This window comes from Bos grunniens, chromosome 14 (assembly GCF_055505025.1).
Source record: "Bos grunniens cultivar Pamir isolate PY7600 chromosome 14, Bosgru_T2T1.0, whole genome shotgun sequence".
Classification (NCBI taxonomy): Eukaryota; Metazoa; Chordata; class Mammalia; order Artiodactyla; family Bovidae; genus Bos; species Bos grunniens.
In genome coordinates, this window is record NC_141178.1 from 18,172,501 (window position 1) to 18,199,405 (window position 26,905).

At 42.6% G+C, this 26,905-nt stretch overlaps 1 protein-coding gene across 5 annotated transcripts in view; it reads left to right on the top strand.

Annotated features, from left to right (window-relative positions):
* The window catches only part of SPAG1 (sperm associated antigen 1), an 85,475-nt gene that overhangs the window by 49,361 nt on the left and 9,209 nt on the right, over window positions 1–26,905 (top strand). For 3 of the 5 annotated variants that reach the window (XM_086336125.1, XM_086336126.1, XM_086336128.1), the window contains 5 exons: window positions 9,169–9,540; window positions 9,853–9,952; window positions 16,065–16,217; window positions 20,674–20,840; window positions 24,365–24,497. In XM_086336125.1, coding sequence (XP_086192251.1) covers window positions 9,169–9,540; window positions 9,853–9,952; window positions 16,065–16,217; window positions 20,674–20,840; window positions 24,365–24,497 — 925 coding nt within the window. Of the gene's footprint in view, window positions 1–9,168; window positions 9,541–9,852; window positions 9,953–16,064; window positions 16,218–20,673; window positions 20,841–20,988; window positions 21,123–24,364; window positions 24,498–26,905 lie in introns of those variants that run through there. The other 2 variants (XM_086336127.1, XR_015140535.1) reach the window with 2 other exon arrangements.

Sequence of the window (26,905 nt, forward strand, 5' to 3'; positions counted from 1 at the left end):
ACGCTGAGAGGTGTATTTATCTTTTCTGATTAGTGCTTTTGTTTTCTTCAGACAAATACCCAGCAGTGGAATTGTTAGTATGATAGTTCTATTTTTAATTTTTTGAGGAACTTCCGTACTGTTCTCCATAGTTGCTATACCAATTCACATTTCTACCAAGAGTGCACAAGGATTACACTTTCTCCACATCTTTGCTAACACTTAATTGTTGTCGTTTTGATAATAGCCATTCTGACAGGTGTGAGCTGATAGATCATTGTTGTTTTAATCTCTGATGATCAGTAGTGTTGAGCATCTTTTCATGTACCTATTGGCCATCTGTATGTTTTTTTAGGAAAAATGTTTATTCATATCCTATGTCCATTTTTAAACCAAGCTGTTTGTTTTTTTGCTATTGAGTTATATGAGTTGTTTATATATTTTGGATACTAACTCCTTATCAGATATATTGTTTACAAATATCTTCTTCCATTCAATAGGTGGCCTTTTCAGTTCTTCATAGTTTGCTGTGCAAAAGTTCTTTAGCTTGATGTAGTCCCATTTGTTTGTTTTTACTTTTATTTCCCTTGTCTGAGTAGACATATCCAAAAAAATATTACTAAGACCAATGTTTTAGTACTTCACTCCTTTTTATGGACAAATATTCCATTGCATGGATAATATCACATTTTCTTTTTTCATTAATCAGTTGATGGACATTTGGGTTTTTCTACTTTGTGGCTATTATAAATAATGCTTCTATAAACATTCATGTACAGGAATTTTTGGTTTGTGTCTGTGCATGTACATATGTTTATAATTTGGGGAGGTATAAATTTAAGAGTCAGAGAAGGCAATGGCACCCCACTCCAGTAGACTTGTCTGGAGAATCCCATGGATGGAGGAGCCTGGTGGGCTACAGTCCATGGGGTCTCGAAGAGTCGGACACGACTGAGCGACTTCACTTTCACTTTTCACTTTCATGCATTGGAGAAGGAAATGGCAACCCAGTCCAGTGTTCTTGCCTGGAGAATCCCAGGGATGGGGGAGCCTGGTGGGCTGCCATCTATGGGGTCGCACAGAGTCGGACACAACTGAAGTGACTTAGCAGCAGCAGCAGCAGCAGCAGCAGCAAACTTAAGAGTAGAATACTGATTTATATGGAAACTGTATGTTTACCTTCTAAAGGAACTGCAAGACTGTTTTCCAAAGCAGCTACACCATTTTATATTCTCACTAGCAATATATAAAGATTCCAATTCCTCCACATTCTTTCAAACACCTGTTATAGTTCACCACTTTCAGTATAACCATCCCAAGGGGTGTAAAGTGTTAATTCCTTATGGTTTTGATTTGGATTTCCCTCAAAAAAGCTAAGATCATGACATTATCCCATCACTTCATGGCAAATAGATGGGGGAAAAGTGGAAACAGTGACAGGTACTATTTTGGGGGGGCTCCAGAATCACTGTGGACAGTGACTGCAGCCATGAAATTAAAAGACACCTGCTCCTTGGAAGAAAAGCTATGACAAACCTAGACAGGGTATTAAAAAGCAGAGATATCACTTTGCCGTCCATGGTCTGTATACTTAAAGCCATAGTTTTTCCAGTAGTCATGTACAGATGTGAGAGTTGGACCATAAAGAAGGCTAATCGCCAAAGAATTGATGCTTTCCAACTGTGGTGCTGGAGAAAACTTTTGACAAGGACATGCTCTTGGACAGCGTGGAGATCAAACCAGTCAATTTGAAAGAAAATCAACCCTGAATATTCATTGGAAAGACTGATGCTGAAGCTGAAGCTCCAATACTTTGGCCACCTGATGGGAAGAGCCAACTTATTGGAAAAGACCTTGATGCTGGAAAAGATTGAGGGCAGGAGGAGAAGGGGACGACGGAGGATGAGATGGTCGGATGGCATCACCGACTCAGTGGACATGAGTTTGAGCAAACTCTAGGAGATAGTGAAAGACAGGGAAGCCTGGCATGCTGTGGTCCAAGGAGCCAAAAAGAGTCGGACATGACTTAGCGACTGAACAACAACAATGACTTATTATGTTGATCATTTTCCATGTGTTTATTAGCCATTTGTGTGTCTTCTTTGGAGAAATGTTTATTCAAGTCATTTGCCCATTTTGAAGGTTGTCTTTTTATTGTTTCACTTTAAGTGTTATTTATATATTCTGAATACTAGACCCTTATCAGATACTTGATTAGCATATTTCTTCCATTCCACAGGTTTTAAAACTTTCTTGATAATATCAGTTGAGGCACAAAAGTTTGGTGTCGTATACAAAAATCGACTGTTAAATCCAAGGTCATGTAGATTTACTCCTATGTTTTCTTCTAAGAGTTCTAGGGTTTTAGCTCTTATTTTTAGGTCATTTATTTATTTTGATTAATTCATATAAGAAGGAGTCCAACTTAGCTTTGGTTTTGGGGGGTTTTTGTTATTGTTTGACATGTAGAAATCTAGTTATCATAACATCATTTGTTAAAAAAACAAAACAAAACAAAACTATTCTTTCCTTATTGAATGGACTTGGCATCTTTGTCAGAAGTTAGTTGGCCATACCCACACACTTATGGTCAATTAAACTACAATAAAGAAAGCAAGAATATATAATGGAGAAAAAACAGTCTCTCCAATAAGTGGTACTGGGAAGACTAAACAGTTCCAAGTAAAAGAATGAAATTAGAACATTTTCTACCACCGTATACAAAAGTAAACTCAAAATGGATTAAAGACCTAAATCTAGGACCAGAAACCATAAAACTCCTGAAGAAAACTTAGGAAAAACATTCTTTGACATAAGTTGTATTTTCTTTGGGGGGGGTGGGGATCTGTCTCCTAAGTCAAAGGAAACAAAAGCAAAAACAAACAAATGGGACCTAATCGAACTAAAAAGTACAGCAAAGGAAATCACCAACAAAACAAAAAGACAATCTACTGAATGAGAGAATATATTTGCAAATGCTATGATCAATAGAGATTAATATCCCACATATATAAACAGTGCTAACTTGCTCTGTCAAAACAAACCACTCAATTAGAAAATGGGCAGAACATCTGAATAGACATCTTTCCAAAGAAGATATATAAATAGCCAACAGGCACAGGAAAAGATGCTCAACATCATTAATCATCAGAGAAATACAAATCAAAACCACAGTGAGATATCACCTCACATCTGTCAGAGTGGCTAGCATCAAAAAGACCACAAATAACAAATGTTGGCAAGGATGTGGAGAAATTGTAACCCTTGTGCACTGTTGGTGGGAACACAGATTGGTGCAGGCAGCCTGGAAAACAGCATGGCAGTTTCTCAATAAACTAAAGTAGAACTACCATATGATCCAGCAGCTCTACTCCAGGGTATATATTCAAATAAAACAAAAGCGCTAATTCGAAAAGATGCATGCACCCCAATGTTCATAGCAGCGTTATTTACAATAGCCAAGATATGCAAGCAGCCTGTGTCCATCGGCAGATGAATGGCTAAAGAAAATATGATGTTCACACACACACTGGAATACTACTCCATCCTAAAAAAGAGTGAAATTTTGTCATTTGCAGCATCATGTGGATGAAGGGGATTACGCTTAGTGAAATAAGTCAGAGAAAGACAAATACTGTATGATAAAACTTATATGTGGAATCTAAAAAATAAAATAAGCTAGTGGATACAACAAAAAAGAAACAGACTCACAAAGAACAAACTAGTGGTTACCAGAGGGGAAAGGGAGGGGGAGGGGCATACTGGGGGGGGCAAATTAAGTGGTACAACTATTCTGTATAAAACAAATAAGCTACAAGGATTTATTATACAGCACAGGGAATATAGTCAATGTTTTATAATAACTATAAATAGAGTCTAACCTTTAAAAACTGCAAATCACTATTTTGTATACCTAAAACTTATATAATACTGTAAATCAAATATGCCACAAAAAAAAACCCAAAAAAATCCCACCTGATTGATGGACTGACTGATGTGGTCAAAGCCGTGGTTTTCAGAGGTTTCATTGTACTATCACATTGATTTCCATTTGATAAAAATTAAAACATATGTTGGAGAAGGCAATGGCACCCCACTCCAGTACTCTTGCCTGGAAAATCCCATGGACGGAGGAGCCTGGTAGGCTGCAGACCATGGGGTCTCGAAGAGTTGGACACGACTGAGCGACTTCACTTTCACTTTTCCCTTTGATGCATTGGAGAAGGAAATGGCAACCCACTCCAGTGTTCTTGCCTGGAGAATCCCAGGGACACGGGAGCCTGGTGGGCCACTGTCTATGGGGTTGCACAGAGTCAGACACGACTGAAGCGACTTAGCAGCAGCAAAACATATGTTACCCTAAAAAAAATCACTTGGCCATAGATATGTGAGCTTATTTCTGAGCTCTCTATTTCATTGATCTACATGTCTATCGTTATATCAGTATCATACTGTTTTGATTACTGTAGCTTTCCATAAGTTTTTAAATCTGAAGTGTAAGTCGTTTGATTCTGTTCTTTTTCAAGATTGTTTTGGCTATTCTAGGCCTCTTGAAATTCCATACAAAGTGAAGGATCAGCTTTTCCATTTCTGCCAAAAAAGTTATGGATTTTTGATAGGGATTATGTTGAATCTGTAGACTGCTTTGTATAGTATGGATATTTTAACAAAAGAAAGTATTCCTATCCATGATGAAGAGATAGTTTTCCATTTAATGTCTTTCAGCAATATTTATCCCACAAGTCCCATTGCCTTGGTTAAAATTGCCTTAATATTTTACTTCTTTGAATACTATTGTAAATGGAATTGTTTTTGTAATTTCTTTTCAGAAGTTTTCATTGCTAGTTTATAAAAATAACAGATTTTTATATGTTGATCCAAGGAGAGATAAGAAAGCCTTCTTAAGTGAACAAGGCAAAGAAATAGAGGAAAACAGTAGAATGGGAAAGACTAGAGACCTCTTCAAGAAAATTAGAGATACCAAGGGAACATTTCTTGTAAAGATGGGCACCAAAAAGGACAGAAACAGTATGGACCTAACAGAAGCAGAGAATATTAAGAAGAGGTGGCACGAATACACAGAAGAACTGTACAAGAAAAGATTCTAATGACCTGGACAACCACGATGGTGTGATCACACACCCAGAGCCAGACGTCCTGGAGTGTGAAGTCAAGTGGGCCTTAGGAAGCATTGTTATGAATAAAGCTAGTGGAGGTGACAGAATTCCAGTTGAGCTTTTCCAAATCCTAAAAGATGATGCTGTGAATGTGCGGCACTCAAGTGCCAGCAAGTTTGGAAAACTCAGCAGCGGCAACAGGATTGGAAAAGGTCAGTTTTCATTCCAATCCCAAAGAAAGGCTATGCCAAAGAATGTTGAAATTACTGTACAGTTGCACTCATTTCACATACTAGCAAGATTATGCTCAAAATCCTTCAAGCTTGGCATTAGTAGTATGCGAACCAAGAATTTCCAGATGTTCAAGCTGGATTTAGAAAAGGCAGAGGAACCAGAGATCAATTGCCAAGATCCGTTGGATCATTGAAAAAGTAAGGGAATTCCAAAATATCTACTTCTGCTTCATTGACTATGCTAAAGCCTTTGACTATGTGGATCACAACAAAATGTGGAAAATTCTAAAACAGATGGGAATACCTGTCTCCTGAGAAACCTGTATACAGGTCAAGAAGCAATAGTTCGAACTGGACATGGAACAATGGATTTGTTTCAGAATTGGGAAAGGAGTACTATAAGGCTGTATATTGTCACCCTACTTATTTAATTTATATGCCGAGTACATCATGCAAAATGCTGGGCTGGATGAAGCTCAAGGTGGAATCAAGACTGCCTGGAGAAATAATAGTAACTTCAGATATGCAGATGACACCACCCTTATGGCAGAAAGTGAAGAGGAACTAAAGAGCCTCTTGATGAAGGTGAAAGAGGAGAGTGAAAAAGCTGGCTTGAAACTCAGCATTCAAAAAACGATTCTGGTTCATTTCAGAAAACTATCAGAAAACTCAACATTCAGAAAACTCCAGGGGATAGAGGACAGGGAAGCCTGGTGTGTTGTAGTCCATGGGGTGAAAAAGAGTCAAACACTACTGAGTGACTGAACAACAACTTGTACCCTGAAATTGCTGAATTTTCTTATTAACTCTGGTGGTTTGTGTGTGTGCGTGTATTATGTAAATATAATCCTAAAGAATCTATCTGAAGATAATCATGTTATCTTTGAATAGAGATAGTTTTACTTTTTCCTTTCCAGTATGGACGTCTTTTCTTTCTTTTTTCTTGTCTCAACTGACCAGGTTACAACTTCCAGTATAATGTTGAGTAGCTACAGTGAAAACTATCTTCAGGGGAAAGCTTTTAGGGTTTCACTATTGAGTATGATCTTAGCTGTGAGTTTTTCATAAATGTACTTAATATACTTAATCATGTTGGAAGTTTTACTTCTTCATTTTTTGAGTTTTTTTTTTTTTTTTTTTTAATCATGAAAGAGTATTGGATTTTGTCAAGTTCCTTTTCAGTGTCAGCTATGGTTATATGGTTTTTCCCCCATGTTCTATTAATGGCAGGTATTGAATAGATTGATTTTTCTACTGTTGAAATACTCTTCCATTCCTGAGATAAATCCCATTGGTCAAGATGTATAATGCTTTTAATATGCTATTGGATTCAGTTTGCTAGTATTTCATTGAGAATTTTTGTATCTACCAGCTACCCTAAACCACCACAACACCCAAGGCTACTGAAGTCTTTGTGGTTTTTAGATCTGATGGTTTCCTTCAGTCTTTATGCGGTGAGAACTGTTGGTCATTCCTTCCTTTGACAGTTGTTAATCATTGACTCCCTTGTCCCTGAAATGCTCTTTCCTCTTGGTTTCTGAAGCAGTACACCTTCCCGTTTTTTTTCCTCTCATTTCTAGGTGATACTCCACTTCCACTGGCAATTCTGATCATCTTTTTAAGTGTTTTATTTCTCAGGAATCCTTTGGAAGATCTCAGTGACTCCCTCCACATCCACCAAACTTCAATGATTGTTTTTATGCTCGAAATTCCCAAGTCAGTGTCTTCCAGATAAGGCCTCCTCTGATCTATGTTTGGAGCCATCTTCTGAACGACTCCTCTGGAATGTGTTCCAGGGAGCTAAATAGCCCCCAGGACTCACAGGTCTTTCGTGTTTGGGCCTCTGCTTACCTGTGCAGGAAAATTTCAGGGGCATTTCAATCTTAAGGAAAGAGGTACAGCGTTCATTTCATTTCCTCTGGATCCTGAGTCCCAGTTACGTTGTTTCTAGATCTTCATGCTTGATCGAATTCCTTAGTCTTTTCCTTGTGTCTCTCTTTCTTCATTTGTAATGTGGGGATGATACTTGGTATGAAGACTAATGATAATGAAGAATGATTATGTAAGTAAAGGTCCTGACTCATAGTAAGTTTTAAATAAATAGCAGCAATTTAGTAACAGTATTGGTCAGACATGATGACACACAAGGGAACCGAAAACAACACTAGCTGCTCATCATTTCTGCTGACACTGATTTATGCTTCCGTCCATTTTTATTCTGGGTGGAACCTGAGCAGCAAATACCAGATGAAGAGTACTAGAGCTTTGCTGTAATAATTCTACTGGGTTCAATCTAGGGGTTTATCACTATTACAAGATCATCTTTTGTTTTAATAATTAAGCCTCTTTTGGTCAGTGATCCAAAATTGAATGTCATTCTGCTGTATAGAAAACTCTATTAATTAGTGTGCTTTTTATACACTCATTTTGCCTTTTCATACTGTTCATGGGGTTCTCAAGGCAAGAATACTGAAGTGGTTTGCCATTCCCTTCTCCAATGGACCACATTCTGTCAGCCCTCTCCACCATGACCCGTCTGTCTTGAGTGGCCCCACACGGCATGGCTTAGTTTCATTGAATTAGACAGGCTGTGGTCCATGTGATCAGATAGGCTAGCTTTCTGTGATTATGGTTTCAGTGTGTCTGCCCTCTGATGCCCTCTCACAAGGCAAAATGATAGGATACTGAAAGAGGAACTCCCCAGGTCGGTAGGTGCCCAATATGCTATGAGATGGCTGGATGGCATCACCAACTCGATGGACATGAGTTTGAGTAGACTCCGGGAGTTGGTGATGGACAGGGAGGCCTGGTGTGCTGCGATTCATGGGGTGGCAAAGAGTCGGACGCGACTGAGCGACTGAACTGAACTGATAAACTCATTGCTTGCCTTAAGGTGACCATCACCTATCCACTGATTTTCATTTATGTACTTGTGGCTTTCTATTTCATCTGTGTTTCAGATTCTGGCTTTAACATTCATGAAACAGAATGGGAAATACATTCATTAAAAATTACATGAGAATTTATTACAAGAGAAAGTTGGGAAGTCTCTGCAGTTAGTGCTTTGAAATGATGAATTGCTTTGTTTTAAATATTTAGACACCCATCAATGAAATATTTGTTATTTTCACAGTTAAAAATCAGTTCAATAATCAATTATTAAAGCTCTGATAAATACTTGAAATCTTTCAATCAAGATCAGAGGAATTTTTAACTTGGAGTAAGGTATTGTAATGGAAATTTTACTGACTTTTTAAGGTTCCTTTTAAAAACTAGGTGTCTGTTTTATGTGAGTTCTTTGCTAAAATCATTTTTAAATGCCTTAAAAATCACTTGGACTTGATAATTTGAAAAAAATTGATAATTTTTTGATTATTTGAAATAGATAATTTGAAAAAATTATCTTCTCCCAGTTCTTTAACAGAAGGAAAGGGTACCCTAACTTGGGAGTGCAGTTGTATTCAAGTCTTAGTAACTTCATTCATTCATTTGTAAATTGTTAGGCGGAAAAAAAGTACAAATTTTGTAAGGTCTACCTCGACACGTACGCTGTGATGAAGGGAATGATGTTTGAAATGCCGGTTTTCACATCCCAAGCTCTTCGGCGTTCGAAGAGTTAAATCCGGGCTTGACTTGAGTCCTCAGCCCGGGAAGCCCCCGGGGTCCAAAGGAGCGCTGCCTCTCCCAGGGGCGCCGGAACTGCCCGGCTCCCGGCGAGGGGCGGGCCGGCTCCTCCCGGCTTCGCCCGGGACCCCGCCCCCGCGCCGGCACTGCCGCGGCCTCGGCGGTAGCTGCTCCGGATGATGCAAACAGTCACTTCCCGCATCCACTCCCCACAGAGGCCGCGGAGTCGGCGGGAGCCGGGAGCGCCGCCGAGCCGCGCGCCATGGGCAACATCCAGAAGAAGCTGACGCGCAGGAGCGAGGGCGGCAAGCGGCCGGAGAGGGGCGCGCCGCGGCGGGGCCGGACGCCAGGGGCCGGCGCGGACAAGCGCGACCGACCGCGGGCCCCGGCCCCGGCGGGCGGCGGGCGGGGCGCCGGGGAGCCCGCGGCCGGCCCGTCCCCGGGACCCGCCGCGCCCCCGCCGGGGTCCGCCGCCCCGATGGGTCCCGCCGCCCTGAAGAGCCAGGGCAACGAGCTCTTTCAAAATGGGCAGTTCTCCGAGGCGGCGCTCAAGTATTCGGCGGCGATTGCGCAGCTGGAGTCCGCAGGTGAGTGGGCTGCGCCCGGCGGTCTCCCCGGCCCCTTGCGAATGACAGGCGCCCGCTGCGTCCGTTCCCTTCCCGCGAACCGAGGGCAGGGCGGATGCGGCCGAACCTCGGGGCGCGCCGCGTGTGCCCGGGGCGGGGCGCGTGGGCAGCTGCCGGTCACGGGCTTGGCCTCCGGCCAGCGCGTACACCGGCAGCTGCTCGCAGCCGCGTTAGCCGCGGGTGTAGGACCGCAGTGCCGCCGGAGACCTCAATCTTCTGCTGAACTGTGATTAGCCAATGGATTGTAACCATTTAATTAAATGTGATTTTTAGGAAGTGGAAGTGCAGCCGATCTAAGTATCTTATATTCAAATAGAGCAGCATGTTACCTCAAAGACGGAAACTGCAGTGGCTGTATTCAGGATTGTAACAGGTAAACTGCCCGTTTTTCAGCTTTGTCAACAGATTATCATTTCAGTGGGATGAATGCAGTATTTAATACCCTTCTAACGTTTCTGCGTAAATCTGATTTTTTATGACATTGAAGGTGCGTTAATTGGTTAACACATAAAGCTCATACATCCTTTTACATATATGAAGACAATTATAGAAGATGTTTGTGCAAACTTCTTTCATTTCTTAGCTACCACCTTAATCATAGTCTTTCCACATGGATCCCAGAGTTTTGGAGAAGCCTTCTGACCGGTGTCTCTGCCTCCTCCAATCCACCGTGGCATCAGGATGACTTTTCCTGAAGCATTATTTTGTGCAGACTGTTTCAGCCTGTGTTCAGTTGCCCAGTATGCTGTTGCAGATCATTATTATCTCTGCTTCCCTGGTGGCTCAGGTGGTGAAGAATCTGCCGGCAATGCAGGAGGCCGGGGTTGGATCCCTGAGTCGGGAAGATCCCCCGGAGAAGGGAAAGCCACCCACTCCAGTATTCTTGCCTGAAGAATTCCAGGGACAGAGGATCCTGGCGGGCTCCAGTCCATGGGTTCGCAAAGAGTCGGACACTACTGAGTGACTAACACTTTGTCACCACACTGCACCCTGCGCCCCTTCCCCTCCCCCCAACAAGCTTTCTGCTCTCCTTTGGTCTGTATGTGTAATGCCCTCTGCAAACTTTGCTTCAGGAATCTTTCCTCAGCTTGCCCCTCCTCTCCACTTTCCTTGCACCTCAGACTTCATGGTCTTCTGCATGGCTGGAACACTTACTGCCACTCTCACACCTGTAGGCCCTTACGTCACCCTCTGCAGAGGAATTTCAACTCTCTGAGGTCAGGAATTGCGTGTGCATCCCTCAAGCACAGTAGTCATCCATGGTACTCAACAAGTTACATACTGAGACGGATGAATATATTTACATAAATAAAAAGTAGCTTTTTACATTTTTTTTAACCATTAAATATTAAGCCTGCTTGAGGAGCCCTTTGGGAAGAAGTTACTGTTTATTGTTGTTCGGTCACTAAGTCATATCCGACTCTTTGAGACCCCATGAACTGCAGCACACCAGGCTTTCCTGTCCTTCACTATCTCCCAGAGTCTGCTCAAACTCATGTCCATTGAGTCGATGATGTCATCCAATCATTTCATCTTCTGTTGCTGCCCCCTTCTCTTCTTGCCCTCAGTCTTTCCCAGCATCAGGATCTTTTCCAGGAGTTGGCTCTTTGCATCAGGTGGCTAAAGTATTAGAGCTTCAGCACCAGTCCTTCCAGTGAATATCCAGGGTTGATTTCCTTTAGGATTGACTGGTTTGATGTCTGTACTGTCCAAGGGCCTCTCAAGAGTCTTCTCTACCACCACAGTTTGAAAGCATCAATTCTTCAGCACTCAGCCTTCTTTATGGTCCAGCTGTCACATCCATACATGACTACTGGAAAAACCACAGCTTTGACATATGGACCTTTGTGGGAAAAGTGATGTCCCTGCTTTTTAATACATTGTCTAGGTTTGTCATAGTGTTTCTTCCAAGGAGCAAGCATCTTTTAATTTCATGGCAACAGTCACTATCCGCAGTGATTTTGGAGCCCAAGAAAATGAGATCTGTCACTGTTCCCATTTTTTCTCCATCTGTTTGCCATGAAGTGATGGAGCCAGATGCCATGATCTTACTTTTTTTGAATGTTGAGTTTTAAGCCAGCTTTTTCACTCTCTTCTTCCATCTTCATCAAAAAGCTCTTTAGTTCCTCTTCGCTTTCTGCCATTAATGTGTTACTGTTAGTGCATCTAAAAAATAAGAAGCTGCAGGTACTGGTGTAACCTTCACAGTCTCGATTTACCACCGTTGTGTGGTATAATTATTAGAATTACTCCCTTTCACTCTTAGAAGCCCTAGTTTGCACAGGGGCATACATGGACACCTTGATTATAAGGTGAACAATTTTTTTTTCATCGACAGTATCAGTTTACATATGTGGGTAAAAACTTGCTGGTATCTATGCCTGCAGTTTAAAAAGAAAGCTGCGAGCTGCTTGTATTTTTTGCCAATTTTACATATTCAAATTTAAAATAAATAATATTTATATTCACTTTGGTCTGTCTCAACATCATCAACAGTTGTGCTAGCTCACAACGTGTTCAGGATTTGGGGAGTTGGTTGAAGTCAAGTTGGTAGTTGAAATCTGACATGATTGGAGTACTACTAATACTATGAAAATTGGCAAATGCCACAAATCTGGGTCTTTTTCTCAGGAGAGCCAGCTGTTAAACGTTTGCCACTGCCCATAACTAACAACAAGACCAAGTAGATTTGCATAGTATCAGGCACCTTGCGATTTGCAGCTAAGAGCCTTTCAGTTCAAGTGTCTATTGCCTAATACATTACCCTTCAGATGCGTCTCAGGTCTTCCTTCAGTGAGTTCAGTACTCCGGTTAAAAAACAGTGGACTTAAGTGAGATGGTGTAAGTGAGATATGGTGTAAGACATTTTCTTGCTAAAATGTGTTGTGTTTCAGTGGAGACCCAGGAGGAAGTCACAGAGGACACTGTTGACTCTGGAGTGGAGTTTTGTCTTGAAGGAGGACAGGAGGATTGCCTGCCGGGGAGGGAGGAGGCAGAGGGGAAGGTTTAGGTGAGGGGTCCTTAGTGAAAGGCTGTGTTTTCAGCCAAGGAATCTGGCTCTGCTGGTCAGTACCGACCTTTCTAGAAACCGACCTACTTAGATGTTTTCTTTGATACCTGACATATGAGTCTCAGCATAAGGTGACTGGGTGATTGGGGTGATTTTACTCAAAAGCAATGATTCTTAAACTCATTTTAATGCCAGGGAAACCATGATTTGCCTTTGGGGACATGTTGAAGTATGGCTGTATTGAAAACCAGTTATTAGCAGGAATATATCTCTTTTCTCTTCACCTCAAAAGGTTACATACCTTTTAGAGAAAGCCTGTGTTTTAGTTTTTCAGTTAATTATCTTTGCTCCTTGGAGAGTTGTTTGCACAGACTTTTATTACAAGTGGTAGCAGGTTTCAAACAGTGAAAAAGAAAAATTCCCTGGGAGCAAAATTTAAAATAAGGGGGAACCTATGAAATAACTTTCATAGATTTACTTGTGAAATAACTTTTTATGCATTTTGGGGGGGAAAAAGAGAGAGAGAACACTAGCACATCTTGACTGAACTTAGGCAAACATTAAGCAGATATTGCAAAAGAAGCATTCAGCATAGTTACTAGACATACAGAAATTGTTCCAGAAATGTTAAAGCTTTGAGGATGACAGTGGTGACATGCCAGCCCCTGTCTGCACCAAGTACATGCACAGGAAAGCAAACAGAACTTCATCCTTTCAGGTTACAGAGGTTAACATGAATATTTTCCCCTACGATTACTATGTTGTGCCCTATTTTTTCCCTAAATGACAAGATTAACTTGTTTTTCAGGAATTAAGCAAATTAAATATCAGTTAATTTGGCTTATTTTTAAAATAATAATTGAAGGAGCACTAGAAGTATTTAGTTTGCTCAAATTCACATCCTCTGCTATCCCCTTCTCCTCCTACCTTCAGTGTTCCCCAACATCAGGGTCTTTTCCAATGAGTCACCTCTTCGCATCTGGTAGCCAAAGTATTGCAGCTTCAGCATCAGTCCTTTCAGTGAATATTCGGGGTTGGTTTCCTTTAGGATTGACTGATTTGGTCTCCTTGCGGTCCAAAGGACTCTCAGGAGTCTCTCAGCACCACAATTCAAAAGCATCACTTCTTCAACACTCAGCCTTCTTTATGGTCCAACTTTCATGTTGGTACATGACTTCTGGAAAACCATAAAACAGTTCTCGTAATTGTTTATCAGAAGATGTTAAAAAACATCTTCACCACTCCCAATCTGTCAGAGAACCTTTTTGAGTTATCTAAATACATCAAAACTCTTTCCCGGACTTTTCATGGAGAGTATTTCGACAGACTCAAATGAATGCTGCTAATAATTCTGTTTCTGCTCATCTTTGCTTCTCTCTGATGGACTTGAAATTAGAAGGCTCTTTTAGATTCTTAACTGTGTTAACTTGAATAGTTAAGCTCTTGTAAACTCTGATTTAAAAGTTCTCTGTGTGTTTATGAATAGATGTGCTTTTCTTTTTTTCCTTTAGTGGAATTCCCATTCATAAGCTCACATTCATTTTCAGGATTGTGGTTAAAAAGAAAAATTTGCATTTACTCAGCTGGGAAGTGCTATAAATTAAATGCATCATCTCATTCAGTTTTAGATTCCACGCCTATCTCAGGTCCATCTTGTGGATAAATAGCTCCTTGGGCATTGCAAGTCTTTGGTAAAATGGGGGCCGTCTCGTGTCTGTGACCTATTTTTATAATGAGTGTTCATGTAGTTACTATCTCCTAAGCATTAAACTAAGGTAGATTTAAGACAGGGGTACAGGTGATAGATCCTGATACCCAAAAACCTGTTTTCTAGTGTTTGAGTGTTTTTAATAGACTTTTATTTTTAAAAAAACTTTTACTGGTTACAAGAGTAACACATACCTATTATGGAAAAAAAAAGAATTTTAAATCCAGTACAATGCAAAAGAGATTGTTAAAATCACCCGCAATCCTAGTACCTAGGCAGAGCAAAAATGATTCTTTTTCAAAGAAATGATGCTAATTAGGTTTAATGACATTTCTGGAACAGAGTGAGTGGTATACAGCCCAGGAGCACACCCACACGTGCTGTCAAGTATCCGTACAATGTGAAGAATTACCAAGGGCTCTGGGTGGCAGGTGACTGAGCCTTTCTTAATCTGTGGTGCTTTCATCTGTGCTTGTGGTGGCAAGAGTGTGGGTCCTGAAGGTTCACTTGGGAGGGCTTTGCTGAGCACCTCCAGTGGCCCTCTGTGATCTAGGTGCTGGGATATAGTAATGATCGAGACCAGCAATGCCCTTGGTCTCCCGTGGCTTAAGTTCAGAAGATCAGGCATGTGGGCAGATTGCTCCCTCATCTGTCCTGAACATATGAATATTTACCTTCCAGGCCTGTTGTGACATTAGATGTCATCTGCAGTGACTCACACCTGCAGGTGTTGTCAGGACTTCCTCCTTCCAGATCACTGTAGACAGGGATAAACAGATCTACTGGGGAAGAAATCATGCTTTTCCTGAAGCAGGTCAAGTGTCTGATATATGGAAACTGCTTGTGCGTAAAGAATCACCAGCAAACCTTTATCCCCACTGTGGACAGTCTGGCGCAGATTCTTGTTAGTGGATCAGAGAGGAAGTAGGCTCTTCATGGGATCTCTGCGTGGAATATTAATAAATGTTGGTATCGACCCATAATACTCTTTTACAGTTTCAACTGATTTTGTTAAAACTAAGAGTACAATAGTTTTCACTCAAATACCATCTTTTGATTGTATTCTTTATTTCAGAGTATAGTGAAGTGCATTAAGTTAGTGACCTAGCCTTAAGCAGTTATTTCAAACAAAACCAAGGAACATAACCTTGAAATACATCTCTAGTGATCCTGGAAGTACTTCACAGAATAAAAAGTATGCTAGAAAATTCATGACTTACAGAAATCATTGTATACTAACTTCCTCGATTTCCTCCGGTCTATTTTTGACCAGCAGCAACTAAATCATAATCAACTGTGTTAAGCTTTAGAGGTCTGATATTCAAAAGGTATTGTAGGTTTTTGTGGTCCTGTGCTAAGGGCCTTAGTAAGTAGATAGGTGCAAATAAAATTTTCCCTTGGATCTGTCAGTAACAAGAACCTGGGGCAAAGCCTACTCTGAGCCGGTGCCATGCGGGCTCTGTTAGCCCATGGGGGTGAGGGGGCGACCCTGGGAGGGGGGCTTGAAGGGGTAGGCAGTGCCTGTTGCCTGGGAGCTCAGTCTCACTTGGGGAAGAGCAAGTGCCAAAGGGGACTGGTTTAAAAGAAAGGAAGTAACCACAGATTGATTGCTCTGGGTTTGCCTTTCTGGTATGTTGCCAGATCCCCAAGGTGAAATATCAGATATGCATGTATGTGAGAGTTCAGTCCTAACAGATATGCCAGGTTAGTGTAAGTTAGGGAGTGATCTTCATAACAAATGACATGTAATATTTCTGTCTCCTTTAGGGCCCTGGAGCTTCATCCATTCTCTATCAAGCCTCTTCTTCGACGAGCAATGGCCTATGAAACTGTAGAGCAGTATCAGAAAGCTTACGTGGATTATAAAACAGTGTTGCAAATAGACTGTGGAATCCAGTTAGCAAATGACAGTATTAACAGGTAACCTAATCGAGGCCGCTGCCCGAGGGCGAGTTGTTTTCTAATGGAATGAGGTTTCGTTTCTTCCCCTCCTTTCAGAACCAGGTCAGGGTGTGGACATGTCCTTCCTTATTGGCATTACATGGATGTGTGCCTTTTTTCACCCCTTCCAAACCAAATGGTTCTCACTCTCTAACTTTCTAACTGTCCCGTGATATGTTTTGAGTTGTCCTCTGACGCCCAATGTTATATATGATATACACTTAATTTTAAAAACAGCACAGGGTATGGCTCTTCTGTGCAACTCAAGATGTACAGAATTTGATTTTAGTATTTGTTAACATCTGTGGGGTTAGAAGGGTGTTTTCAGTGATGTCATACGTCAGTACTGATTATAGGACGAGATCCAAAAATGCAGCGAAGCCTGCCTGCCGTGTTGAGTCGTCTTCTGCAGGATCTGCAGGTATTCATTGGCACCACATCTGTCAGTGGAAACATATTTTATTTTCTCCTCAGGAGAGTGGATGTTTCATGAGCCTACTAGATGTTTGTGTTCTATGCCCTTTAGATAGACACTCATCTAGGATGGTGATGGCTTTCCTTGTGGCTCAATCAGTGAAGAACCCGCCTGCAAAGTGGGAGACCTGGGTTCGATCCCTGGGTGGGGAAGATCCCTGGAAGAGGGCATGGCCATCCACTCCAGTATTCTTGCCTGGAGAATCCCTATGGACAGAGGAGCCTGGCCGGCTACAGTTCATGGGGTCACAAAGAGTGAGACACGACTGAGCGACTAAGCACAGCACAGGATGGTTAAATAGCACAGAATTTGGATTTAATTTATATTATGACCTATTTACTCCCTAGGTGAGAACGGGAAAGTAAGAGCTTCCAGATTTCATAAACTGCTTTCACGTGAACTTTGAAAAGTTACTACTTGGCTAACATTTCCAGTTATATATGATATTTTCTGATTCCATTTGTCCAAAGTATAATCTCTTTGAAGGATTTTTGTGTGTCACACTGTGCCTTGTGTTGATGTAGTGTACCATGTCCCACACACCCCACAGAAAGAGAGGAAGGGGGAAAATGACACAGTCTCTGTCTTTAAGCAAAGTAGAATGTAGCTAGGGGGGAACAACTTAACATAAGATACGTTATCCCCAAGCAGGAACCTTAGTTGATGAGTGAGGGGATCACAGAGGGGTCAGGCTGCCCTGGTCTGTGGGCTGCAGCTTTGGAGAATGAGCACTGGAGGTGGTCAGTGAAGGGCACTGACTGACCACGGAGGGGACCTTGAACAAAGCTGAAGAAGATGAGAACTCGTGACTTATAGTCCTGCCTTACCTCCCCACCTGGTCCTACTGCACTTTGGAGAAAACTGTTGGAAAGATCTGTGTGTTGAGTGGGCAGCTTTTCTCTGGTGCTTCTTCTCCGTGGTCGCTAGGGACCCACCTGTTGGGAAGAAAAGAAAAGATACTGGTTATTGGATCTAGAGTGGAACCTGATGGAACCGTGGGCATTCAGGGCATGGTCTCCATCCTGTAAAATCAGGTGTGTCCCTGGGAGCCCTCCAAGCCTTTTCTCCTGCTGCACAGCCGCCTGGTTGCACATCACTTGCTGCCTCCACATGGGCTCCTGAAGGCTCTTCTTCCCTGCTTTTGTCTGGCTAAGTCCCTTCTTACCTTTAGGAGAGGACGTCCCATGATCCACCCATCTCCCCCAGCACACGTGCCCCTCAGGCTCCTCTCCCTCCAAGCTGTGCCTTCTTTCCATATTATCTCTTTTCATAAAGTTCTTTTAGATTCATTCCACTAAGAGTTCTGGGAAGTCAGGGTTGTGTTTTATCCAGCTGTGCTGTTGCAGTACCTTGTACAGCAGGCATCCTCAGTAAAATTGTGTGGAGTGAATGCATTCTCCAGCAGACCCTGTGCTGTGGGTTTCTGCTGTTAATTCGCCCATCCTCTGCCTGGGGGTCTCTGAGATGGTTGGAAAAGTAGGATCTTCTCCCCGGGTTAGAAGTTCTTGTGAAAAAAAGTGGGCAGACACCTGAAGTGTCTGCCAGAGACGAGGGGCCTGTGAAGAGGTGTTTTAGGAACTCTGGTTCATAGTGATAGACTGAATGGGTCTGAAGGGAGAAATTCATGTCCAAGAGACCGGGATCATTCATATTTCTGAACCTGCTACATTTTTTACACTTTAAAAAAAATTGAAGTACAATTCACATAACAACTGAATTTACTATTTTTAGGTGTACAATTTAGTGGCCTTTAGTACACTCACAGTATTGGACAGCCACCACCTCTAATAGTTCCAAAATACTTCATTCCCTTCCCCCGCAAAGGGAAACCCCCATTAAGCCCCTGATTTGCTTTCTGTCTCTGTGGATTTACTTATTCTGGAGAGTTCATATAAATAGAAACATGCAGTGTATAGCTTTTGTGCCTGACTCACATAGCTTATGTTTTCAAGGTTGGTCCGTGGTGTGGCATGTGTGATGATGTCATTTCTTTTTATGACTGAGCAATATTCCACTGTGTGGATGTGTCGCACCCATCCATCTGTTGAAGGACATTTCGGCTGTTCCCACCATTTGGCTATTGTGAATAGCACTGCTGTGAACATCATGTGCGAGGTTTTGTTTGCATACCTGTTTTCAGTTCCTTTTGGGGTATTCCCAGGCATGGAATTGGTGGATCATACGGTAATTCTGTTTAGTTTTTTGAGAATTGTATTGTAATTTTTAGGTGTACTCAAGAAGGTGCTTTTACACAGATTGACTTTTAAGACTCATTCATTTTTTTAATAGAATGGTAATTGCTTATGTATCATTTTATGAGAAGGTGAGGAGGCTTTGTCTGGTTTTGGCATATATATTTTCTGTAAAATAGTCTTTAAAAAATTTCACTATTCCTTTTCATGAACCCTGTATTTATGCTTGCTTTTCCATCTAAGCAGCTTTTTTTTTTTTGGAAAAAAAAATTTAAACATCTATGCTTATTTTGTTTCTTCCATTAACCATATTCCTCTTTTCCTCTCCAGGAATCTCATATGTTACATTTCCCTGCATATACTTATTTACTCCCTGGCAACACATCATCTCTTTTAAGCTGCTTCTTCCTTCCTTTCTGCTGGTAATACAAGTTTTGCTTGAAAATTCTTTTTTCTAAAGCGTCCTTTTCTTCTGCTGTGGTGGGTGGTTATGCATTATTTTTCAAAAAAATATTTTTGTACTAAAATATGAAATGTGGCTATCATAACCAAAGATCACTGTTGAAATTTAAGTTTATGAAACTGTAGGGAGAATGTATGTATTATATTTGGCTGTATATAAATATAATTTTTTCACATAAAAAGTACTACTGAGTTAACTAATTTGAATGCATTCTACTAATTACCAGTGACTTTCTCAGTCTTGGGGAGCACCTTTTTTTAAAACCACATTTATCCCAGACATAATTTAGGTTTGTCTTAAACTCTAAGTATGATACTTTGTGTGTTTAAAATGATGCAAAAGTGATAATCAGGGGTGGTAATCTGAATATTATTTATAGCCATTAGCAAATGTCATTAATACAAGGGTCCTTGTAGTAGACTCCATTATCAAATTCTTTCATCTTTATGCATATGAAAACACAATGAGTGGATCGTTTTAGAGATGAAACAATGCAGGTAAGAGTATCAACCATACGTTAATGTTTCAAGAAGAAGCACTATTCCATTTGACAGCCACTCCTCGTCAGTTGTGGGCTTCCCAGGTGGCTGAGTGGTAAAGAATCCTGCCAGTGCAGGAGACACAGGTTCGATTCCTGGGTTGGGAAGATCCCCTGGAGAGGGGAATGGCAACCCACTCTTGCCTGGGAAATCTCATGGACAGAGGAGCCTGGTGGGCTACAGTCTGTGGCGTTGCAAAGAGTCAGACATGACTGAGCAACTCAGCACACACGTACACGCCCTCATCAGTTTCAGCAGCCAGTCCTGTGTGCCTATTTTTAGTATACAGTTTGGGCATAGCCATTCTAAAGTACTTCTGTTAATTCCCAAGAGTGATAATCACTTTAGCAATTATATGAAATGTTATGTGGGGCACATTTCTTCTAGGCTTCCTAAATTTTAGTTTTATACTTTACTTTTTTTAAAAATTAAAATTTTATTGCATATACATTTAAAAATTTCTTAAACCAATTAGAAGTGTCTTCATTTTTTCTTTTGATACAAAAAAGATCTAAAGTTACATAGTTTGGAGCAACTTTTAAAAGTCCTTTCAAAGACAGTTTATGTGGACAGCATATAGCTCAAGTTGCTGTGTTTTCTACAGGGAAGTATACAAATGCGTGTTGTTGTTCAGTCGCCAAGTCGTGTCCAACTCTCTGTGACCCCGTGAGCTGTGTAGCATTTGTAAGTTTTACCTTGATGTACCCTTCAGTAATATAAAAAAGCAAACTGCATGATCGACAGAGAAAACTGATTTTCTTTTTAGGATAACAAAGATTTTGATCGCTCTGGATGGCCCAAACTGGCGGGAGAAGCTGCCACCCATTCCTGCTGTGCCCACCTCCACACAAGTGCGGGCTTGGCGGCCTGCAGCAGAGACGCCCCCAGACCAAGTGGGAGATTCCTGTTGCCATTCCCAGCCGGGCATGCCAGGTAGGGGAAGCCTGCACTCATTTCTTCTGAGGGTTATTGTCAGCTGTGCATGTTATTTTCTCAGTAGAGCGGGAGGGTAAGTGCGTGATATCAGGCGTCAGACCTGGGTTTAAGTTCAAGACCCTGCTCTCCCTCTGTCTAACTGCAGAGTCTTAAGGAGTTGCTGCCCACCTCCAGTGTCTTCATGTATGTGAAACGGGGAGATGTGAGTAACTGTCTCACGGAGTTATGCTCAGGAATAAGTGGAGATATGCATATGGTATTCTCAGTACAACGTGCTGCCTGTGTAAGCGTACAGTAACCTCTTCATAGAGTTGGACTGTAAAGAAAGCTGAGCACTGAAGAACTGATGTTTTTGAACTGTGGTGTTAGAGAAGACTCTTGAGAGTCCCTTGGACTGCAAGGAGATCCAACCAGTCCATCCTAAAGGAAATCAGTCCTGAATGTTCATTGGAAGGACTGATGTTGAAGCTGAAACTCCAATACTTTGGCCACCTGATGCAAAGAAGTGACCCATTTGAAAAGACCCTGATGCTGGGAAAGATTGAAGGTGGGAGGAGAAGGGGACAATGGAGGATGAGATGGTTGGATGGCATCACCAACTCAATGGACATGAGTTTGAGTCAGCTCTGGAAGTTGGTGATGGACAGGGAGGCCTGGCGTGCTGCAGTCCATGGGGTCACAAAGAGTTGGACACGACTGAGTGACTGAACTGAACTGACTGAACCTCTTCATAAAAGTTGTTATTGTTTAATCGCTCAGTAGTGTCCGACTCTTTGCAACCCCATGGACTATAGCTCCGGCTCCTCTGTCCATGGGATTTCCCAGGTAACAATACTGGAGTGGCTTGCCACTTCTTCCTCCAGGGGATCTTCCTGATCTGAGCATTGAACCTGTATCTCCCTCATTGCAGGTGAATTCTTTACCACTGAGCCACCAGGGAAGCTCCTAATAAAGTTTGAGTCAGCATTATTATTAATAATAAGAAAAAGAATTAAGTAGCCGTGTGGTTCTCATCATACCATGAATGTGGTGGCAAGGCTAGTGTAATGAAATTGATGTTTTTGAAAGAATAAAGCCTTATAACATGTATCTTAGCGGGACCTCCTTCTCCCTTACATCATAGTCATTCAGGTCCACAAGTGCATCCCCACAGTGCCCACCTCAGCACTTTGTGTAGAGTGTGTAGTCAGTGTGACTTCACACTGGCCTTCTGCCTGAAAGCCAGCTGAGGCTCCGTTTCTACTGCCTGCTGAGGGACCCATGTGTGTCTTTGTTGGGCTTCATCTTGCAAAGCCCCTGAGGTTCCTGAACTGGCATGTCCCGAAGGCTGGTGTTAGACCCTCACCCTTTTCTTTGCCTAGAAAGAAGAGGCAGGGAACTTCTGCCAAGGCTTTTAAATGGGCAGCAGTCCTGGGGAAGCTGTAGAGATCTCTAGTTTCTAGAGGCTGTAATCAGTGGGGACTGGCACAAAGTTATTTGGTCAGTAAAGGGTAGCTCTTCATTATTAATAACATGCAAAAACTAACCATGCTGCAGATATGTTCTAGCAAGTCATGAGCACAAGAATAATCAGTTCTTTCTGTTCATATTTATTAGTGAGACTGGATTCCACATTCCTAAAAACAGTGTGGGAAGAAAAGCTTGAGGAAAAATTTTCAGCAAATTAGAGGGAAAAAATCCTCTGTAATAATCTGTTTTAGAGCTTATATAGACGCCAAGATTTATGGCGAGTGTCATTTGGCTGCATAGTGTGAGATTTTTTGAAACATGAAACATTAGGCAGAAATATTCTGTGATTTGAAATAAGGGATGAAAAATTAATATTCTTGCCATTTGTGCAGAGGGACAAATAAGGTTATCATTTATATTCCAAGTTTATACTATAAATTCAGTGCATCTATCAGGATCTTTAGAGCACAGAATTTAAAGATATATTTTAAAATTTAAGTTATGGATTTTCATTTTATATTTACTCTATAAAGTTAATACATAGATTTAAAAGTTTAAATTTTAATATTTTATGTATGGTAGACAACCTTGGTTGCAAGTCACAGAAAATCTGTTGACTTATAACTGTAAGGAGATAGTTTTGGCTCAAAGTAACTGAAAGGGCCTGGGCAGGCTCCAAAATCAGGCATGATTTGTCAGCGCTCAGGGTATGGCCAGAAATACAGAACTGTAACAGTTTTAGACTTAATGACTGCACAGATCAGTGTCCAAAGAGAGAGAGAGACACCACTGCTTTTGGTGGTATTAATTTAAGGATTAGGAAATACATTGCCCTAAAGATCTAGCTTTTTTTAGCCTGTTGTTCTGTAGGCTAAACTGTCTTGGTATTTATTCTAATGAGTCATATGCTCTTTCCTGAGCCACTCCCTCAGTGATGAAAAAAATGCCCTGATTGACTTAGACCCAAGTTGTGATTGGTGGGGTCAATTTCCCCTGGACACGTGGGCTGAGTAGGAGAGGAGTGAGAGCTGCGTGAATATCGAGGTACCCTTAGGAAGAAGGGAATGGATCCTGAGTGGAGGGTCATGCTCATGGCAAGATAATAGGCAACAGTAATAGTTAGGACTCTCTGATTGCCAGTAACAGAAAACCCAACAATGAATGTCTTAAGCAGAAAAGGTTGTTCATTGGCTCCCCCCTTGTGGAAAAGTCCACAGGTAGGATAGCTGCCTGGGCAGCTAGATTCAGGGCTCAGAGGTTATTCTTGAGCTCTCTGTCTTGGTATCTCTCTTGCTCTGTTGACCCCATTCTCAGATTCTCCCCTTGTATTGCACAATGACAAAATAGCCTTTTATCCTCATGTTCCACAGGGAAAAGCAAGAATTACCTTAGCAGAAGCTGCCACAAAAATCTTATTGTCACTTATTGGCTCTCATAGGTCCTTCCCTGACCAATTAGCTGACTGTGGCCAAGGGAGTATAATGTGCTGGTTAGTAAAGCACTGCTGCTGCTGCTGCTAAGTCGCTTCAGTCGTGTCCGACTCTCTGCGACCCCATAGACGGCAGCCCATCAGGCTCCCCCGTCCCTGGGATTCTCCAGGCAAGAACACTGGAGTGGGTTGCCATTTCCTTCTCCATAGTAAAGCACAGATTACCCCAAAAGGTAGGGCTGGGGTGAGGTTTGCTTTGCTGAAACCACAGGAGCAGAGAGGGGAGGAGGTGTGGTTTTTCCAAGGAAACTTGGACTGTTGGAAGAAGTCTAATTAAGGCTTTAATGGGTTTGTTCATTCATTTTTCACGACATAGTTACTGTCTCCAGCAGAGAGAAGGCATACCAATATGGATAAAATGATACAATCGCTTGTATTTTATTTTCTAATTTGAAAAAACTGTGTCGTCATTGTGTAATCAAATTTTTACTTGTAGCCAATTTATCTTTTTAATTCATATACAACATTTTGTTCCATTTAGACTTTAGCTCTGTATGGTTTGTGGTCACTTAGTTTACAGTATACTTAAAGTTTTGTAGAGGTGCTTGTATGAATAATTCCACTTTTTTTGTGTGTTCCATAGATGAAAAAGTATTTAAAACCCTTAAAGAAGAAGGAAATCAATGTGTAAAAGACAAAAACTATAAAGATGCCCTTAGTAAATACAGTGAATGCTTGAAGATTAACAACAAGGAATGTGCCATTTATACAAACAGGCAAGTTCTCTGCCACTTGCTGTATTTCTTATGTTGATATTTTTGATGAAAAAATTATAGACTGATTAATTGCCAAAATTTTTTCCCATGACTCTGAGAATTTAGTATATATAATAAATTGTTCTAAGTGAGTTTTTTTTTTTTTTTTTTTTAAGAAGTAAGGCCATAGGAGAGATTGAAAGCCTGAGGTGTCTTGGTATCTTGTTGCTGGGAGGGCTGACACGGGCTGTGTTAGGGTTGGGAGAGCTGACACAGGCTGTGTTAGGGTTCCTGCTCAGCCTTGGCTGGCTTGGCTGGTGCTGCCCCTCCCTCCCTGGTGTGAGGCCTCCGTGCCCCTCCCTCCCTGGTGTGAGGCCTCCCTGCCCCTCCCTCCCTGGTGTGAGGCCTCCCTGCCCCTCCCTCCCTGGTGTGAGGTCTCCCTGCCCCTCCCTCCCTGGTGTGAGGCCTCCCTGCCCCTCCCTCCCTGGAGTGAGGCCTCCCTGCCCCTCCCTCCCTGGTGTGAGGCCTCCCTGCCCCTCCCTCCCTGGTGTGAGGCCTCCCTGCCCCCCTCCCTCCCTGGTGTGAGGCCTCCCTGCCCCCCTCCCTCCCTGGTGTGAGGCCTCCCTGCCCCCTCCCTCTCTGGTGTGAGGCCTCAACCTCCAGAGTGGGACCGGGAATCAGCTGTCTTGCATGCTAGTGTCTCCAGTGCCCCTTTCCTCTTGAAGTACTGAGGGCAGGGTCCGTGTCTTCTCGAGTGTAGTCGGGATGAGCCGAGTGTTCCAGAACGCTGCTCACGTTATGGTGAAAAAGGTAGTTACCTGGAATACAGTGATTGGGGATTTTTTAGGTAGTAGAGAGTCTTCAGTGACAAGGACGAGTAAGGTATGGTTTCTAAAGAATAGTGACTCGGCGTGGGGTTTTGTAGCTGTTTCAGAAAATGTTTTAAACTTGTCACTGTTTCGTTTTGGCCATGTTTTCCTCTTTTTGGCGACCTTCTTTTGTGAAAAGTTCTCGTTCTAAACCAGCAGGTATTTTTCTGCCCATCTCCTGTTTGGCCTTTGTGGTCTTGGCGTCAGTGGCCTCTTAATTTTCCCCAGAGACTGCCTCCCCTCTCCTGCAGACTGCTCGCGTGCCTGGCACTCCTCTGCTCCCTAAGGTTTTCTTTTCTTTTTTTTAAGCCTTTTCTTTCCCTGCTGTTCTTGGGTTTCTAAAGGTGTAGATCTCTTTTTCGCTCGAATATCCTCTGGCCCATTTCATATTCTCCCCAGCTCCATTTACCACCTTTCAGTTCTGAGCTCCACATCTCTGTGGACATGAGTTTGAGCAAGCTCTGGGAGTTGGTGATGGACAGGGAGGCCTGGCGAGCTGCAGTCCACGGGGTCACAAAGAGTCGGACACGACTGAGCGACTGAACTGACTGATCTCTGTCTCTGAGCCCTGGACCTGAGCGCCGCCGCCCTGCCTTCTGTGCTCATGATGGGTTCTCACCCCTGACCCACGCCTCCCTCGTCAGTCCATGCAGCGCAGGTGTCCTGACTTCTAAACTCTTCTAGGACTTCTAAACTCCTTTCCATCCCCCCTCCCCATCAGTCCTGCTCTGGCTGTCACCAACTCCCCCTCACCGTCTGCCACACCCTCCCGGTGTCCCCGGCTCAGCCTCGTCCCCTCCGATTCTCCACTTGGCAGCTAGAGTGACCTTCCCCAAACACAGTGAATGGGTCCACCTCTGTTTAAAAACCCATCGTGCGTACTAAGTTGCTTCAGACTCCATGGACAGTAGCCCGCCAGGCTCCTCTGTCCATGGGATTCTCCAGGCAAGAATACTGGAGTGGGTGGCCATGCTCTCCTGCAGGGGATCTTCCTGACCCAGGGATCGAACCTGTGTCTCTCACGTCTCCTGCATTGGCAGGTGGGTTCTTTACCACTAGCACCACCTGGGAAAACCTTAAAAACCCATCACCAGACTCCATTAAGTGCTGGATAAAGCTCAGCCTCCTGCCAGGCCCTTCCTGTCTGGCCTCCCCTTCCCCAAACCTCCCCTACACTCCTGCCATAGGTAGCGCCAGGAGCGCCACATTCTCTGTCACTGTTGAACTCTGCGCGGGCTGTGCGCCCTCCCTCCATCTTAAGTCTCAGCCCAGCGCCTTCCCATTGGATAATACTCGCTGCGCACGTACTCTGGGCTTCAACTTGAATGTCCCTTCTTCTGGGAAGTCTTCCCTGACTGTCTTTTCACTTCAGCTTCACCACGTCTGAAGAGATTCTCAGCTCTGTGTTCCCAGAGCATCCTTTACAGATTTCATTGCATTTGCTTCTTTTGATAGACTGTCTCTTCCCCTAGACTGCAGCCTCCTTGAGGGCCTGGACTGTTTTGATTGCAGTGGTATCCCCAGGGTCCCTAATTCCAAGTATTGCCAGAAAATGGCATC